The sequence below is a fragment of the Balaenoptera ricei genome, chromosome 2 (assembly GCF_028023285.1).
Source record: "Balaenoptera ricei isolate mBalRic1 chromosome 2, mBalRic1.hap2, whole genome shotgun sequence".
NCBI lineage: Eukaryota > Metazoa > Chordata > Mammalia > Artiodactyla > Balaenopteridae > Balaenoptera > Balaenoptera ricei.
Genome location: NC_082640.1, coordinates 17,181,745 through 17,201,644, shown reverse-complemented (window position 1 = coordinate 17,201,644; position 19,900 = coordinate 17,181,745). Strand labels below are relative to the sequence as shown.

General features: G+C 41.1%; 1 protein-coding gene across 6 annotated transcripts in view; it reads left to right on the top strand.

The window, feature by feature from the left end:
• The window catches only part of NRP1 (neuropilin 1), a 137,746-nt gene that overhangs the window by 80,557 nt on the left and 37,289 nt on the right, over positions 1–19,900 (top strand). For all 6 annotated transcript variants that reach the window (XM_059911479.1, XM_059911495.1, XM_059911504.1 and 3 more), the window contains 2 exons: positions 13,623–13,778; positions 16,867–17,011. In XM_059911479.1, the coding sequence (XP_059767462.1) occupies positions 13,623–13,778; positions 16,867–17,011 (301 nt within the window). The remainder of the gene's footprint in view (positions 1–13,622; positions 13,779–16,866; positions 17,012–19,900) is intronic.

Here is a 19,900-nt window from a genome sequence, read left to right as displayed (position 1 = left end):
CATTATTCTGAAAATCCAGACTAGTCACTGCTGGTGTCAACCAGCAACATTTTGTAGCACACATATTATCCTATTTCTGTAGTTTTAATTTATGTTTCCAAATACTGCATTCGTTTGTAAGGATACTTTTATTTACAAAGCTCTAATACCAAGATGGTAAGAATTCATTCATTTAACAATCATGTACCATGTGAAGAAAAATCAGTCAATACATTTGTTCGTTTAACAAATTTCCTCTAAATCAACCACTCGTAAATAAAAGAATCTCATTTAGTAAGACAAATGTAGAAGGCATCTTACATGATCACATCTGGACATTCCTGTCTCTTCTGGAGAGTAGGACAAAAAGGAAAAGCAGACAGGAATAGGTAATTTGGGGTTCAATCTGTAATATGCTGAAACTGAACTCTTATCAACTTCTGTAATATAATAATTTAGTTCCCTTAGTCTAAGAACTTTGCTGTTTTCCAGAAGGGTTTATGGGAACATCTGTTTATCTACCTATCTTTTTTTAAAGTGTCTAGATTTAGAATATTCATGTGTCTCATATAAAATTCATCTCAATTAAAATCTTTTTATCAAAAGATTTTAATTCCATTTAAAATTTATTTATTCCATTTCTTCTTATATACCAGTAGCTTTATTAAAACCACGCAGAGTAATGTGTTCTCAGGCCTGACTTTGCATCTTAAAGTGTAGTGACAAAATGATAGGATTCTTACTGTCCTGGAAACCTGCAAGGTAGCGTAAAGAAATGCTTTTTTCCACATTTCCAAATACGGGCCTTAGCTCTATTTTTTCTTCCAAGAAGCCCACCCCGCTACCCCCAACACCACACACACCACAGCATGGCCATGTTCACCAAGGAAACATTTCACCTTGTGTCACCTCCAAGGATGTGGTGAAATAGACGTGTCTGTCCACGTGTTAAGAATGGTTCCGGTGGATAAATGCGAATCACAGCTTCTTCCATTATGTTAAGGACTCCGGGCAGGGATAGGGGAGGAAGAGCATGATATGTTTCGTGGAACATCTGTGCTTGTTCTCTTGTGCTTTGAAATTAGACGTGCAGATGCATTTTTCCCATTGTGTGACCTGGACTGAAATGCATGAAATTACTATAGACAGATTTTTTCTTTCAGAACATTAAAAGAATTTGCAGTTCTGTTCCCTGACTGCATTTGGATGGCAAAACAGTATGTCTTCAGAGCACAAAATGTTTCCCCTTCCTCACCTTGGTTACCCACCTCCATCCATGCAGTTTCCAACTTTCCAGCTCTTTTCCTGCCACGGACTGGCCTCTGCTCAGTCCGAAACTATAGAACATCCATTATGAATGGTAATTACAGATGATTCTTTTAGAGGGTAAGTCTTTGAAAATGTATTATTTCAAGGGCTTTTCCACCTCCTTTATAAGTCATCTTCAAAAAAAAAAATCAGTATACACTTCCTGACTGAATGGTAAGCTTCCAAACAGGGAAAATGCAGTTGACCAAATATATTAAATTGTGAAGTTCATCTCATCTGTTCTCAGGAATGACTGGCATCCCTTCAGAGACCCACTGTTTACACACAATTTCTGACAACCAACTGTACCTAGGCCGCCTGTTCTTCGTCTTCTCCCTTGTCTCCGGGGCAGCGTTTGTTATAACTTTTGGCGGGTGACCGACTTTAATCTCAGTAATCCCGTCAGCTCTTTGCAGGATTTTTAACGCCAAGTAGAGGGGTTTTCTTGGACACCTGCAAGTCCAGATTCCCCATCAACACATGAAACTCTCATTAACCTGAGAGGCCCACGTAGATCCCTGAGAAATACATGGAAAGTCAGTGTAAAAGGATGCTGTCAAAGTTTATAGGCCAAGAGCCTGATTTAGACCATTGCCCCCATCTGCAAGTCTTTAGTTTCCAGAAACTCATCCTTGTGTTTGTTTTTGAAACCAAGCTTTTAGAAGGAGGGAGAAAAATTAAAGGCGTGACTTACTGCAAAACTAATAATAAACAAGCCATTTTGTTGGTGCTGAAATAGACAGATGCTGTCTGAGTACAGATGTGCGTTGATCTTGAGTCATTTAGAAATCTCCCCAATACTGCAGATAATAAAACTTTATGGGGAGCATAGAACAACAGCTTTTGAAACAGAAATAGACCTTACCTGTACCTGTTTAATATTTTCTTGGTCTTTCAGGTTTAAAAATCTCTTTAAACTGCTGATAAATGGAATGATGTATGTGTCCATAACTGAGGTTATTGCACCTTGGAAAGGTGTTATGTTCCCTGGCCTCAATGCAGAATTAGTATCACTGCTTCTTCTACTGGGCTGCTTCTCAGAGACCATGAGACAAACACAAAGATCACAAAAGGCCTGAAACCTGCACTCATTTCCCAGCCACACAAAGCTACAATTCCAACATCGTATGAGGATCATATGTTAATTAGGTGAAAACTTGGAGACCTATAGTTAGACAGTGAAATATTGATGTCGCTAATTTTTAAAAAATACAGAAGTGGTCTGAGAAAAGTCTAAGATACCAGGTACAGCCAATCCATAAATATCCTGTGGACGTCATGATCCCAAATAAGTTGGCCGTAAAACAAAAAGATTGAGAAGAGGTTGGAGAGCATGATAGATATGGCGAAAAAATGATTTAAGCCTTGCTGCCCTTTGGGGTAACTTCTGGGAGGAGGGATGCTTCGTAAGTTAGTGAGAGGTCTTTTGAGAAATAAATAAAAAAGAATCCTTCACGTGGCATGGACCTGGCCAACAAAACTCATCATCCAGCAGACCTTCCCTGTAAGTGGTGAACTTTTCAAAGGACTGGAAATTTTGAGTAGTTTTAATATTTGCAGTTTAAACACCAAGGTAAGAATAGTCATATTCCTCAATTAAGAGTACAAGTTTGTTGCTCAAATGCTAACATTGGCTTAACGATGGGTAGCTGGCTTTATCTGGAAAAAGGGAGTTTCAGATCTTGCCAGCAACGCTGAACTGACAGCGTTGAATTTAAACTCGGCAAATGTGTATTGAGTGTTTGCTAAGGATGAGACGCTGCAGGTCAGGCTAGGTGAATTTAAAGTTAAAGAAGGCTCTGTCCCTCTTTCAAACAAGTTACAACAATCTAGCTACTACAGGCAAAACCACACACACACACACACACACACTCCAATTACCCAAGTGACTAAGGGAAAAAATATTAGGGTCACATTCTTATGGTTAATGTGTGTACCAATGCATCATTATGACTCTCATAAAACCAGGAAAAATAACTAAATGGACTATGCATTGGTATTTGTGTTGGAGAGAAGAGGAGACCACGGCTTGGAATGGCTAATTAACTTGCTTAACATATTCCAGGTCGTTCTTTAATATCAAAGCCACAGAGGTGCTCCTGGGGCCTGTGCTTTTTTGCCACTATGTGCTGCCTGCATCACCCAAATATTTTTCCCTGTAGTCCTAGAGTTCATTGAGGGTATTTAATGCAGCCAGTTCCCTCTGTATTGAGTGAGATTTATTGTTTACTCGACTTTTTCCCTCACTGACGAGAGGGCAGGAATCTGGTAACCTTCCTTCTCTTGCACCCAAGTATCTAGCACTTACTTGTGAGATAAAAGAAGAATCTCCAGCCACCAGCTTCCCTCCACAGTGCAAGGGATGTTAGACACGGAAATACCCACCACCGGAAGCTCATGATCTCAACTCATGGCCCTCTCTTTAATTGTTTGAGGAGCAAACGGTGTGATTTCTACAGCAGTGTGGACTCTTCAAGAAAACACGCAGTTTTGATGCCATTTCATTGAGATGTTTTCTTTCAAATGTAGATATAAACAGAGGGTAGGGCTGGACAGTGTGCTATGAGACTCAGGAGAGAGGTATCTGGCTCATGCAGACTGAGGGTTAGGTCTTATTCCCAGGAATGCTTGGATTCCCAGAGGCAGTGAAATCACATATTTTAGCAGAATTAGCTCAGCAGTGCAGTGCATGGTCGTGAGCTGTAAGTTTAATTACAAATAAGATTGCATGGTCTCTCTGTCACCAGCCCAGCACTTCCTGGCCTGGACCCGTGGACCCCATGAAGGCCTCTGCAAAGGAGGATGTGTGTTGGGGGCTAGGGGTGGGGAGGACGCTTTTCCCTGCTCTAAAGGACTTTTGCCAAGAGATACTAGACAGAAGGAGAATGTTCATCATATCAGATATTTTGAAATGCAGGAAATTGGCTGGGATTTCTTTTCCTGTTCCTTCTGCCTTTAACTCATCAACCCTGACCCCTTCCACAGCCAAAATCTTATCCTATCCTATGAGGTCCAGTTTGAATGATTCAAATGACCTCTTGACCTGAACTTTCCCCTTGTACACGTAATCGTCTTCTGAACCTCACAATGCCTCATCTGTGGGCATGGTGGCACTTCTTATTTTCAGTCTTGTATTATCATTTTTTTCTGCATAGGCCTACTTCCTTCCCGACCCTGGCATACCATATATATCTATTGAATTTAATGGACTAAATGGTTTTATCTGGACCCTTGGCGTCCTTTGGTTTACTTTAATTTCACACTTTCAGTTTAAGCGTCTACAATGCGTGAAGCGCCATTATTGGGCTTTAAGACACATCCGTGTGGGCATGCACCCTGGCTCCACGCATCGGTTTATAGTTTGCCCGAAATGTTTTTAATCATAAAAGCAAGAATAATAAATGCTTTATCTGCATAATACAGTCCTACTGAAATTATGTGCGGAGGTCTTAAATTCTTCTATTACGTTTTAAAATGGTTGTCATGCAGACCACCCTTTAGTCATTCTTCCATTACTGCGCCCCCTTTGTTTTAGCAGAGACAGACATCAGAAGCAGAGATCCGTTCACACAGTCTGCTTGATCTCACAGGATGTTGATCAATGCGGTCAACTGGATCCATTCCACTTGACCTGCTCGTGCATACCGACCCCAAGCAATTCCTACCCGTTAAGCCTTCTAACTGGGAGAATGCTTCCCTAGTTTTCATGAGTATTACAATAAACAATTAATGGATGGAACCAAGAGTTATAGCAGGAGAGCCTAAGCCAGCCTGTGTCCTCCATGCAGGGATGCTTGCTAAATCTTTGCTGACTGAATCTTCTAGCAAGAGCCCATGGTACAATGGTCCTATAGGCATTTGACTAGATCTACATCATGTTTATGCATATCTGAGGCTGGTTACAATTTTTTTTAAACTGTAGCATATTTATTTTTCTTTCTTGAGACATTTCCATTATGCGATTTTTACTACAGAGCTTGTAGGTTAAATTCTTAACCAAGTTTCTAGGGATTACATTTGTTGTGTTCTGAGTACTTATCCTCTTTCCAGATCAAAGTATTAGGCTCAGGTTTTCAATTTAATGTAACTTACAAATAAGTATTCAAAAAATGTTAATAAAACTATTAAGTCCCTGAATCTTTTACCACCCAGTAAGGACTCCTAAGTATCTAAGTTGGAAGAGGGGACCATCTAAGTGTCATCCTCCTGACTGAGCTATTAAAGTTTCTGAGGTCCCCATCTGCAAGTGAACATGGTGTTGAAGTAATGAAGCTTCTTCATTTTAAGGAAAAACAGAGTTTTCAGGCTGGCGTATGTCTTAAAAATGTACAACAATCTTTGCCAACGCCTAGGCATTTGGTCAGCCTTTCTCTTTAACTCTACATAGAAGTTTCCAATTGTCTTTGATGCTGATTACTTGTATCCCAGAGTCTATAGGAACCCCCATACGATCTCATTTTCTCCTCCTTTGTTATCAGAATACACTGTGTCCTGATGTCCAGATTTTACAGGCTTATTGAGTAAGAGAGGAATTCAAATGGAATATTTGTTTTCTCTGAACACAATTATATCTGTTCTAGAAAATACAGAAGGGAAAAAGAAACCCTCAGATTTTGCATGGAATATGTGAAGACTCCTCCCATATTTGTCTTAAATTGATGTCATCAGTGAAGCTGAGCATTTGCCGGTGGGTGTCACAGTCCTGTTGCCCTGCTCTCAAAGGTCTTTGAAATGCTGCATCAGACACCCTCAGGAGATGTGGCCCCGCCGCGCTCTCCTCCCAGAGCCGCGTCCTCCTCTTCACGCTCCATCTTCGTGGTTTCCACGTGGGGGTGATTTGGGTAGCTGGCTTCTGGAAATGTCTCTAGTTGAGATGCTGGTGTTAACCCGCAGTACGGAGTCCGTTTCCTTTCCTCCTGCCGACGCCACTTGCCCGTTCTGACAACTACGAGAGATCTTACTCTTCAGAGAGAACCACATGGCACTCCAGTTCCAAGAACATATCAGAATTAAATATTTCTTCTTTAATTTGTTGCTTCTGGTTTATGCCAAAAAAATTAATGTGAGAATGAAAGGATATGCCAACACCCAAAGGCAGTGGAGCCCCACAGCATAATCTCCTTTATCAGCCAAAGGAGACAGAGGTCAGCCCTTGTTTGAGGACTTCATTTGTCTTGTGCTTTCCTTGTTGTTCTTTTGCACGAAGTACAGTGGCATCAGGGAAGCCAGGCTTTGTGCTGCATCTGGGCTGCACAGTCTTATCTAGTGTTATTCTAGCTGGTTGACTCAAGTCTTCAGAAAGGAAAATTCATCTGTTCATTCACTTGGGATTGTTTTACTATCAGCACAGGCTTTGTTGCAACCAGTAGTTTGCTTCTACCCAGGAAAATGCTTTCCTTTATGGAAAAAAAAAAAATTAATTCAAGCAATTAAGATGAGAAAAGAAAATTGGTGAGGTTCTTCCTGCACTGCACTTTTCTTGCTCTTGGCTATTTGTATTCTTTACCAGAATTTTTAAATGTTTTCTCATTATCTTTTGCTAAAAATGATCTGTCACCACTGTCTTGTTTTTCAACAGCATGAATGAGTCATTTGCAAAATTTGGCTTTCCAGTAGTCAATGTAAACGTTAAACGGAGTCAAAGTAATCATAAATGGTTTCATATTCTCGATAATTATACAAATATGTAATTTCCAGAAAGAATAACTATAAGATTTAATTTTTGTTCACTAAGAAATTCTAAATTACCTTTTGATAATTGTGCTTTTTAAGATAGGAATTGAGGAAGAGCATGGGTGTAGTGGCGTGTACATGGGCCACCAGTCTGATCTGGGGTAAGTCCTGGCTTAATCACTGACAAGTTACGTGACTCTGAGCAAGGTTCACACATCACTTTGTTCCTCAGTTGCTTTGTCCACAAAACCTTCCTTGTATGATTGTTAAGAGTTGAAGAGATAATGTATATAAATTTAGCCCTTAATAAAATGCCTGACACATAGGGGTTGCCTTATGAATTTTCTATATATAATAGTAATTTTAGCCATCAGTGTTTTTTCTATGTAATACAGTAATCATGAAAAATACATAAAGAGATAATTATGTCACCAACTATAAAATGGTTGTATTCCTACTGGCAACTATAAAAAGTCCAAGATCCTAAGTCAAGGAACATGATGATCAGGTGCTGTGAATTAAGCCCCCAGATCCTGGAATAGCACTGATGTTCAGATGCTTAGGCATTATCAGAAAGCACGTGTGTTATCTAAGGAAATGAGACAATTGCTTAAAAATATTTTCTTTAGCTTGTAGTGTCTAGTGATGAATTAAACAGCTCTTTGAGTCATCAGAGATGCTCTAAAAAGAATCCGACACACTCCACCTCCCCCCCAAGAAAGTATTTTTCCTGTTTTTAATCAGACTCCAGTTCTTTGTCCTTTATTTTTTCAGGCTCTTGTACTGACCTGTCTTGGGAATGTTAAAAGCCGGGAAACACTCCCTTGCCAATGGTCGCTCAACGGACAGTATTTTATTGAGCAAGACAGATTTTTCATTTTAGAAATGAGCCTTTCCACATTACGACGTTACCAATAGCTGGTTATGTATTATTATAGGAAGCGATGATATCTCTTTCATGGCTGGGAGGCTACATGCTGGTATTTAACCAGCAGTTTGCAGAGGTTTGCTTCATGATTTACTGCACGATGCTTAAATGTGCCCTTTGTCCTCAAGTGATTCCCAGTAAAATGTGTATCTCTCCTGGCTTCTGTTTATCTGGGGATTGTGTTTCCTGTCATTACTAAGACAATGCCATGGTCATAAAGTGCATGTGGGTTAATACCTGTAGACATCTTACAACGAAGAGGGAGTTGGAGGTGGACGGTTTACCCCACAGGAGCTGTAGGACACCATCCCCTGCCCCCCAGAAGGGGATGAGGACAGCTGTTTTCTTCTACTGGTGTGCCTCTCCCCACCCGGGATGAAAGTTCCGCTTTCCTCCTCTGTGCCTGATGTCTAGCTATGTCTTCTCTTTGTGTGGGGAGCACAGTGAAGATAAGATGTAGGTAGACATTCTACCAGCAGTGTTAGGCTTTTATATTTATATTGGAAACAGGATGTCGTATGGGGTCACTTCTGCTAACAGTGATAAGCTAACTCAGAGTGGCCACTCGAACTCAAAAGGAGTTTGGTAAACTTCCGTCAAATTGCCTACAGACCATCAGATAAGTACCAGATGTTTATGTTTGTCACACACATGGAGTGAAACGTTCCACAGTTTCAGTGAATGCAATTGACGTTCAGCTCTGTGCTTCCCCCTCCCATCCTCCCACCCCCTCACCATCACCCTTAATGTTAAACAGAAAGTACATCAAACTCAGATGTGAAATCACACCCATCTTCCAATTAAAAATAAAGCAGCTGTGAAATAATGAATGACATTCTTTCAAAATAAGAAAATACTGACGGGAGCAGAGCTGATTGGATTTAGGGAAAGCAGGTTACTTAATTATGGTTATTGTGTGTCTGAATTTTTAAGAGAAGAAGGGAAATATTGTTTAGGATGATGAACCCTCCAAAACACAGAGGGCTGCCATTATGTAGAACTGCTCGGGATTGTGTCTTTGTCTCTCCAGCTGCCTGTCTTGGGTCTCCAATCTTGTCTACTGGATGTGAGGTTGGTGAGAGCTTATCAGAATTCAAAAAGCTAACCCACCAAAAGGATGGCCAGATTTTGAATGGTGTTCATGACAACTGATTATTTTGCTTCCGAATGAGCAGAACACAGCACTCTTTAGAGATCAATCCATTTCTTGACAAATAGTGTCTATAGCGGTGAGGGAAACATGGTAGGTTGTCTAGTGATGTTATTTCATTCATTCATTTCCTCCCCGTTGCCTCTGCCCTTCCTGTTCCTCCTTCTCCCTAGAACATCCTTTCCCATTTTATCCACTTGTGAGCTCCTACTGTGCATCTTTCAGTAGGTGTCTTAGACACCAAAGTCAGCTGTGAGATGTGTCCAATCCCCCTACCTCTCCTTCCTCCGTGCATTGCCCCATCCTGTAATCTTGTGTTTGTGTCTCCCATTGCTGCTCTTTGTATCCTCACCACTTAATACAGAACTTAGTGGAAACGCAGTACTAAGTGTCCACTGGATGAATGTCAATCAAGGTGAGTAGAAGTGTTCACAGGCGGCCGACTGATTAAATAGATGACGCTACACAGTCAGGCCATAGAATACCATTCAGCCATGGAAATTGATGTAGAAAAATACTTTTGGCGTGAAAATACATCCATACAACTAAACGAAAAGCAGGTTATCAAACATAGAGGTAATATGACCTCATTTTTACAATAACAAAATATACACAAGATGGTTACATATATTTTGCATAAGGAAATAAAACTCTGGAAGGCTATTATCAGCCGTTATTTCCTATTGGTGGTCTTATGAAGATTTTAATTTCTCCTTTAATCTCTTCTGCATCTTATGAATTTTCAATAGACATCTATCACTTTTCTATATAGAAAAGCAGATATTCCTTAAAAGAAATCATAAAAGTCTGGATGGAAGTAGAGGAAAAAGACAATATGATGAATTGACAGATGGAGACCTGAGCTTTGCACTAAACATCTTGGAGTTAGAAGTGCCTTATTCTGCCCATCAGACCAAAAAGAGGAAATAGTCATTTGCAGTCAAGAAAAAGAGGAAAATGTTCTTTTAAGTTGACAAAACTTTACATGTGAAGGCACAAAGACAGAAAAGGCATATCTTGTGTTAGGAAGAATAAATACTTTATGTGGCTGGAAGATACGGTTGGAGGGAGGTAGATGCAGCAGGTGAGACTAAAACAGCAGGTAGATCGAGGCCAGTGTCATGATTAGCAGAGATGGCTTCAGCCCTGAGAAAGGTATAAACACCCAGGTGTTAAGTCCCTCTGGGTCTCCTGACAGATACCTGTGGTGTGAGCAGTTGTGCTTCTGAGGCTGAGAGTTGTCTATCTCCTCCCAAACTCTCTCAGGCGCTGAGGGTCTCTGTTAGGGCATTCCACAAAGGTCGCCAGGGAGAAAGGACTTAAAAGAACCTGCGTGGTATTGCCAGTGAGCGTCTCCACAGTGCTGGTCTGTGTCTTGGTAGAGTTCTGGGTACCATTCAGTTTTAATTGCAATCATTCAAGTCCCAGTCCTAATCATTTGGTGAGGTTGTCATTCATCCTTTCTAAACAGTGGTAATAATGTTAGGAAGAAAAATGAAATGAAATTTCAAGTATCCCAGCACAGTGAGCAAGAGAATCTGCAGAGTTTTAAAGCACAACAGGAAGCCTTATGCAAGTACAAGGGGAGGTTGTGAATGCATTTCATTGCTGTTGAGAAAAGAAAATATCTTTTTCTTCTTTATGAGTCATTCATACGTATGCTTTGGGGACTTTCAGTCTGGGACTTTGGTCGTTTCATGTGTTGGGCACCCGGTAATTTCAGTCAATGGCTCCTTCCTTTCAAGTCAGTTGTTTCTAGTGTCTAGGATTCTTCTAGTTGACCACCAGTTAACTTCTTTCTTACCTAATAACTAAATCTTACCCTGAGAACAAAATTTTAAAAATAGGAAAAGGACAGCCAGGGAATGAAGTTCTAGAGTTATTTCCAATCAACCTAAGCTGCATAGACACTCATGGGAATTTAAGCATTTCCAAACTGAAGAGCCATTTGCAGGTTTGACAGGAAGAGTTTATTTGCACAGCTCTACTTCACGCTCCCTTGGATGTCAAGGTTTTAAGGGCCCTTCAGGTTGAAAGTGGATCCGGTATTAGGCATGAGGGCATGACTCAGTGGACAGTCGGCAAAGCACTAAGTGTCTGAGAGCATCTGAAAACAGTTGAAAAAGTTCCGTGCAGCCATGTCTAGAGTACCCATTAACTTTCAAGTTGCAGCATTAGGAAATCAGAGAGTTTTTGCAGCAACCTGAAATCATCTGGTTATTTGTCCAGAATAGAGTTAGGTTTGGGCTTGCCAGATAACATCCAGAAAAGAACACCCAGTTAAATTTGAATTTCAAGTAAGCAATGAACCTGTTGTTAGTATGTCCCAAATATTGCATGGGACATATTTATACTAAAAACATTTGTTGTTTATCTGAAATTCATATTTAACTGAATATCTTGCATTTTTGTTGGCTAAATCTGGTAAACGTGGACTGCCTCCGTTTTTTGAAATTTGTACACAAATTCATACGAAGTACTAGTATTCACTTCTGGAAAAAATGCAAATTCCAGTTAACAAGTATAGGCACTTGATAAAATATGTTGGATAAATACTTAGTTGTTAAATTAAGATTTAGAACATCCACCGTTATTATCTTAAAATATTTATTGCTATTAAAGGCTTGCTCCTTTTTCTTTTAAATCTGGTGAAAGCATTTAGAGCCTGGACTTTATATCTTAAAAATCAGGAAAATGAAATAAAGATTGTTTTACATTGAATGGTATCCCCTTCCTTTCTAGATGAAATCTCCTATTGTTGAATTGTGTTAAGTTCAAGTCGGCTTCTCTGTGGCAGGGACATTGCTGTTTTTCCTGGATGTAAGTCTTGGTTCAGTTTCGAAGGAACTGGCAACCTGTTGATTTAACTACCCCAAGGGCCTTCAGGAAAAAGCAATTTGTGGAAGACAATAGCCGTTCTTCACAAGGCAGGCTGTACATAAAATGGAAATTCTTTAGCTGTTCATGACCCATGGGCACTAGAGGGTTAATTGAAATATAGTTTTCAGAAAATTGGGTTGTCGTGTAGCAACTGGAAAGCAGGATTCAGAAGTTGTGGTTGGGGGGGGCGGTGGTGTGGTTGGGGGGGGCGGTGGTGTGCTTAGGGGTTTTGGGGGGTTTTGTTTTTTGGCTTTTGTCGCCGTTTTCAGGGAAAACAGCCTCTTACTAGTGAATATAATATACAGTTGAAATATCTTGTTACTGTTAACCAGTTGTAACGTGCAATTTCTTTTTGTGTCCTTTACAAAATATTTGCCAAATATTTGTGCTTCATTTCTTTAAAATCTCTGTATTATACAGAAATCCAATAAATAGAAGGCATAGTAGAAGAAACCAATTTTATAGGAATAATCAAATGTATTCATAAAAGGAAAATATTTCTAATATAGAGAAACTGGTAATGATTTTTGTTTTAAGATGATTCTTGGTTATTAACAATGGAAATAAGGAAAGTTAAAGAAAAAATACCTGTTTTACTTTTCTGAAAGCATGGAGTCCTAGGAAGTCAGAGAGGGAAGGGGTCTTCCGGGTTATCTGGTGCAACTCGTTCATTTTACAAATGAAGAACTAGAAGCCTAAAGATGAAGTGACTTGTCTGAGGCCCTATAGAGCAAGCTCAAGGCAGAGCCGGTACTGGAACCTTGAGGGCCTGATCTCTGCCCTTCCCATTCACATCACAGGGCCATGGGAACAACTCAAGCCACTGCAGACCTCTGGGATGCAATCAGGGACCTCGGGCTTTGGTCACCCTCTGGTCATCACTACTGTGGTGCCCTCCAGGTGGCCCAGCCGTCAGGGGTGTGAGAAAGTCCAGTGAGGGATGAAGGTAAGGCCACTGTGCTGAGGAACATCTCCCCTGGAAACTCACCAGTGGAAGCTTGTTAAGTCCTAGCTGTTGTCCCACAGAGGCATCGTTCCTTCCCAGATTGATGCCTGGGAATCCTCCTGCCTCTCAAGCTGAACTACAAGGAGAGATACAGAAAAGGAAGAAATTTAGATGGATCAGAAATCCTAACTTTGCCCTCCTTCTCTCGACTCCATTCCAGATTATAAATCTATGGCCCATTTCTCAACCCGCAGTACACACAAGTGCTTTCAGAGTCAGGATCGCTCTGATCCACATTCTGTTTGGAAGGAGGTAGGATGTTGCAGAGTGATGGGAAGTGGGATCATGTTAGACCCAAGTTCTAGTCCAGGCCTCTCCGTATCCAGTATGTGAGCTTATCTTGTTTGTCTTGATTTTCTATTTGTAAAATGACATCTATTAACGTGCTGTTTAGAAAGTACTGTGAATCTCTTAGAAAATACAGTAACATGATATTGAACCCAGTTTTCTCTTTTGTACCAAGGATCAAGCAATCTTGGTGGCAACGATGAGAAAGGTCTCTTTTTTGGCCATTGCTAACCTAAAGCAGCTGCTGTCTTATCATATTGGAGGCTTTCTTGGGGTTGTTGATGCCGATGGAATTAGGGTTTGTTGATCCCAGGTAGATGAAAACTACACCATCGTACCCACAGGAAAAGATGCTCCACATTCCGGAGGTACAAGGATGGGCAACTGACAAGGCTGGTATTGTCTTGTAGGTAGACCTGGGCCTTCTGCGCTTTGTCACTGCTGTCGGGACACAGGGAGCTATTTCAAAGGAAACCAAGAAGAAATACTACGTCAAGACTTACAGAATAGACATTAGCTCCAACGGGGAAGACTGGATCACCATAAAAGAAGGAAATAAACCTGTTGTAAGTTTCCCTTCCACCTCCTCCAGCAATCCGGTCTTTGAAGTGGATGATCAATTTTCACTTGTTTGTTTGGGAGCTTGCTGTCTGGCCTGGTTTATTTTCGAATTGATTTAAAATGAAAAGTACAATTAGAGGTTTAAATCTGACCAAGGGGTCTCATGTTCCCAGATCCAGAAGCCAAAAGGAAATTATATGGATGTTTCCAAGAAAAGTCAATACCGGCCAAATTAAGTCAAACTCAAGAATCACTTTAAACCTCCCACGGGGACACGGACTATGCAGGATAAACACCGTCCTCTTAGAACCTCTGCAGTTGTTTTGTTTTGTCTTTGTGCCTGTGTTTCCTCATTCTCTTTCCTAGACTGATCCTTTCTTCCTCTCTGTAATGGGCTGGTTTTAGAAGACTCCTTTTCATCTACCCTCTGTGGCTCACAAACTAATTTACAAGTGTGTTTGGCTGCTTCTGTGCGAATGAACAGAACTAAAGGTGTTTCCTCAGATCCCATGAACCACACGCCACCTCCTCACTACTTTTTTGTCGAGGAGGCCACACCATGCCCTGCCCCCCGGGCACTCTGCTCTGAATTATTTGGAACTGAGATGTTTTTCTCAGCCTGCTGTTTATTTGAAGTTATGCTTGCTCTGATTTACTAATCAAAAGATTTTGGAGAACTCGTGCTTGCTGTTTCCCCAAAATTAAAAGCTTGCCCTGGAGGCCGAGTGAAATGCACAGAATTGGTGAGGATAGTAGCAAAGATCCAGGTAACCTGGAATCCTGGGTTTGGGAAGAGACCAATTAACATGTCCTTGTCTCCATTTGGGGCATCCCTGGCCTTGATTTTCTCCTTCTGGGTCTGAAACTGAGAAAAGCCTCCTGGGTGTGAAGTGAGAGGCCTATAAATACCCTCTGATTAGCTGCAAAGCCCTCACTGTCCCTTAGGGCAGGCAGGAAGGCCGAAGACATAGGGATGCAGCTGCTCTGTGAACAGACCAGCTCAAGGCCGCTGTCTAGCCCTAGAGGATGTGAAACAGATCCTCCATCTGGGGAAGAAAAACCCTCATAGTCATCATTGGTGGAGATCTAGTGAGTAAATTCTGACCCTGAGTGTCATGACTTATTCTTGTTTTGGAGTCGTTTTTTTGAAGCCATGCTTTAGTTTCAAACAAACGAAAAAACACTAATGCCAAGGACACACCAACATACAGAAGAACCTGGAGAGAGTGGGGAGGGCTGACCCCAGCTTTCAGGCCGTCTCTTTAATCAATGAGCGCTGTCTCTCCAAGACACGCTTCTCAGCCATGGTCCGCGGTTGTCCGCGTGGCCCGGATGTGGGTGTGGGAAGCACACGAGGGCAGTAGGGGCATCTGATGTGCACACAGCTCACTCCCGGTCCATGATCTGGGTCACCTTGGCACACAGAGGGCCTTCCAGAGTAGGAGGCAGAAAGAATAAAGGGTCAGCAAAGACCTGGCATGTGTCTGCACCCTTTCACTGAACCCGAATGAAATCCCCACATCCACCCAGAGTCCAGCTCTCGTTGCCCACCTGCCTTTCACTACTTTGGGGCCTTTCAGGCACCACCCCCTGCCCTGCTTTCCTCAGAGAGAGTTGGCCTATGTACCTCAGCAACAGCGGCCTTCGACCACCAACATTCCAGCAGCCCTCTTTCTGTTGGTGGCATGTGTGTCCTTACCTGGTTTTCAGCAAACATAAAATGCCTTCAGGGTGAACCAGACTGTGGTCCCTCCCTGAGGTGGATCTGCTGGCCCTTGAAACACTGGTTTGGGAAGCTCTGCTCCTTCACGCAAGTCCCCATTATTCATCGTCACACAAAAATGCTTCCACACAGATTGTTTCTGAGAGAGATTTGCTGAAGTAAGACAGAAATCTAAAGGCCGTCACAGGCTGGGATAAATTCCGATATTAAATCGTCTCAGGAGAGGGATCCGGCTAACAGCCGACTTATTAAAGCATTTGACCACTTCCCATGGAGCAGGCCTCATGGGCTAAATGGAGTAAGAACTCCAGGCTGACTCTCCTAAGCCCCTTCTCCCAGGGGAACGGTGGTCCTCCTCCTAGGACTCATCTGGGAAGGTGGGTGGGAGTCTCTGCACCTCTGATGGCCCAGGGATGCTCTAGCTATACAAGGCCTGTGACTGAGACATGGTGCTTTTACACGGCTGTCCCCACCCAGAGCTGGAGTAAAATCCAGGGGAGTGGAGGCTTTCAGTCCCACCTGAGACTGGTCGAGTGCCGGACGGTTCCATGTGGCAGACAGTCCCCGTTCCTCAGAGATCTCACTGGAGGACACTGCCCTGGCGCCATGCCCAGGCTGAGTGTCTCCAACAGACACTTGTGGGAAACCGGTTCGTGACTGGCACTCATTACATCTGCAGTTACATGCCTCATCTTTCTTAGAATAAAATGACTCATTTTTAAAACTAGAAACAGAAGCCCTGGGAAAACTGATTCTCTGTTACATATCATTTATAACTCAGTTTTGATTTTGACCACTAACACATAATTTTACCAATAACTGGAAAAGTTTAAAGTCTTTCATTAACGTCAGGGATAAGACCTTCCATCAAGAAATGAAGTTAAAAGGGAGGAAGCTCCTTGACCTAGTGCTGAATATAACCTAGAATTTTCAAAAAGCCAGACCCTACATTGAACTCAAAAAGCACTCCTTTGGGGGGGTTCCTGGGAAAGTACAATAGTGAGAGTTCCCAAGAATTGTCTACAGTATTCTGTAAGTCCTTCTGATAATGTTAATAATTTTCCCACTTTTTTAGATAATAGCATAGTATTCTATAACAAATGCTATCCTTATAATAGTACCTTTGGAGGCTCTATCCTCTCAGAAAATTGAATAGATGATTAGGACAACATTCTATATTAGACGCAATTCTTTCTGATTGCCATTATGTGGAAAAATAACATGACAAATTATTAACACTACATCAACCACGGTAAACAGTGAGGAAATTGTAAATAATTTGACAAGCACTGGTGAAAACATATTTCTGGATTTGTTTTCAGACAATCCAAAATGTCTGCTATTAAAGGGCCCTTCCTTTTTCCATCTAGATCTTTCAGGGAAACACCAACCCCACAGATGTTGTGATTGGAGTTTTCCCCAAACCCCTGATAACTCGATTTGTCCGAATCAAACCTGTGACTTGGGAAACTGGCATATCTATGAGATTTGAAGTCTATGGCTGCAAGATAACAGGTAAGATTGAAGATCACCTGGGTTTGATTTATGTAAACTTTTAAATATAGGAAGAGTCATTTGGTATAAATGGGGTCGGTCATTTTCATTTGATAGTTAAGAGCATACACTTAGGATTTAGACAAAAGTGAGTTCAAATCCTACTTGTACTACTCACTGGCTTATTTCTTTGGGCAGTTTATGACCTTTCAAAGCCTTAGTTATCTCACCTGGAAAACAGGGTTGTTGTGATAATGGATCAGCTAGTGGATACGAACCATTTACACAGCCTGGTGTGTGGTGGGTATTTACTAAGTGGTGCTTTTCCACTAGATGGCAAGCTCCAGGAAGGCAGGTAAAGCTCCAAGAAGGCAGGTACCTTCCCTGTCATCCTTTGTCTCCTCGGTACTCGGCACACTGACTGCTACATGGTAGATTTACAGTAAATAACTGTTGCGTGAAATGTTCTTCACCTGCTTTGTCTTTTTACTTTTTCTTCTAATTTACATATATATTTTTTAATTGAAACATAGTTGATTTACAATGTTATATTAGTTTGAGGTGTACAGCATAGTGATTTGATATTTTTGTAGATTATACTCCATTTAAAGTTATTACAAAAGATTGGTTATATTCCTGTGCTGTATATTATATCCCTGTATCTTATTTGTTTTTGTTTTTGTTTTGTTTTTTAACTTTTTATTTTATATTGGAGTATATCCAATTAACAATGTTGTGATAGTTTCAGCCAAAGCAACTCAGCCATACATATATGTGTATCCATTCTCCCCCAGACTCCCCTCCCATCCAGCCTGCCACTTAACAGTGAGGAGAGTCCCCTGTGCTATACAGTAGGTCCTTGTTGGTTATCCTTTTTAAATATAGCAGCGTGTACATGTCAATTCCAAACTCCCTAACTTTCCCTTCCCTCCACCCTTCCCCCCTGTAACCATAAGTTCATTCTCTAAGTCTGTGAGTCCGTTTCTGTTTTTTAAATACGTTCATTTGTATCATTTCTTTTTAGATCCTGCATATACATATAAGCGATATCATACAATATTTCTCTTTCTCTGTCTGACTTACCTGTCTTTTTAATTTTGAAGTCTAGAGGTGGCCTTATCAGCTGTAGCTGTTCAGGAGGAGTTTAATTTACCAGAATTTCTCCTTTTACTCACTTAACTGCCCTGACAACTTTCTCCTAGGTTTTGGCTCAATATATGTCTATCTTTTTTTGAATGAATATGCTAATATTAGAAATCAATTTGTCAGTATTTCTCGTTTTTGAGTTTGTTTCTTCTGACATTAAAAGGACTTTAAAAGTCTCTGTTAAATTTGGAACAACTAGGTGGATTACATCCACTTGAGAGGTGAAGATGAGGTACTGGGCGATTAAGTGGCTAAAAAGATAGGCAGGTACCGAGCGGGGAGTAAAAGAAGGTCCTGTTAGTCTCACTGTATTTCTATGGCGACCAGTACTGCTCTTACTTGTCGATTGATCTTCCTGTACAACCACTCTGTATTCTGAAGTAAGTAGCAGTCACGTTAGAATTCCTTTCCATTTAAGTAAATACACTGCAAATTTTTCATTAAAAAAAAAAGTACAGTGTAACCTCCATAGTAAGCTTAAAACTTCGAAGACAGAATCAGTAACTGATTCACCAAAAAGTAATTAAAAGTGAACAACGTTTAAAAATCTGAGAACTGGGACTTCCCTGGTGGCGCAGTGGTTAAGAATCCACCTGCCAATGCAGGGGACAGGGGTTCGAGCCCTGGTCCGGGAAGATCCCACATCCCGCAGCTAGAGAAAGCCCGCGCTCAGCAACGAAGACCCAACGCAGCCAAAAATAAATAAATAAATAAATTTATTTAAAAAAAAAAAATCTGCTAACTATCTTTCATATAATGTTAGTATACATATTAAGGGCATTTAACTTCTCATTGCATGAATGCCAACACTATTGTTTTTATTTTTATCCTCTTAAGTATAATTATTTTTAGAGAAGGAAACTATTGACTTTTGAAGGAAAAAAAAATCACCTGGGCAGTTTTCCATGAAATTACAAGCAATTTGAGGAAGAGCTAATGAAGGAGAAAAAATATATACATTTGTTTACAGTACAGTTCGTTTTGGAAAGTGAAAACTGACTTTTGATTTCTTCCCCAAATTTTATTTATTTCCATCCTAGAGACAGACTTGTTTATTGTTTTAGGATCTAAGCATTTAGAAAGTTAAAGTCCTTGGAGGCAGGAATTGGGTGGAGAGGGGCTTGGAGGGAGAAAAGGGGCAGTGAAGGTTAGCTATAATCTTGGCTTTATTCTTTTTTTTAAATTTATTATTTATTTATTTATTTTTGGCTGCGTTGGGTCTTCGTTGCTGTGTGCCGGCTTTCTCTAGCTGCGGCGAGTGGGGGCTACTCTTCGTTGCAGTGCGCAGGATTCTCATTGCGGTGGCTTCTCTTGTTGCGGAGCACAGTCTCTAGGTGCACGGGCTTCAGTAGTTGTGGCACGCAGGCTCAGTAGTTGTAGCACACGGGCTTAGTTGCTCCGTGGCATGTGGGATCTTCGTGGACCAGGTGTCCCCTGCGTTGGCAGGCGGATTCTTAACCACTGTGCCACCAGGGGAGTCCCACCTTGGCTTTATTCTTGATCAGCAGTTGCATGAAAGTTCTAGGTCATTTTCAGAGCATTACAAATGTGAGAGACTATCCATAAATTCATAGAAACAAGGCCATCTGAGGGCAGGGTGGAAATTTCTGGTCCATTCCTCCCACCTAATTTCACGTCACTGTACCAGAAAAAAAGAAGTAAACTTCATAAAGACTCCAAATGCGTTAGTGTGAATTGTGAATTTCTGGCTCTCCTTTTTTTTTTTTTTTTTTTTTAAATTTTATAGCTACTTTTTTTTATTTT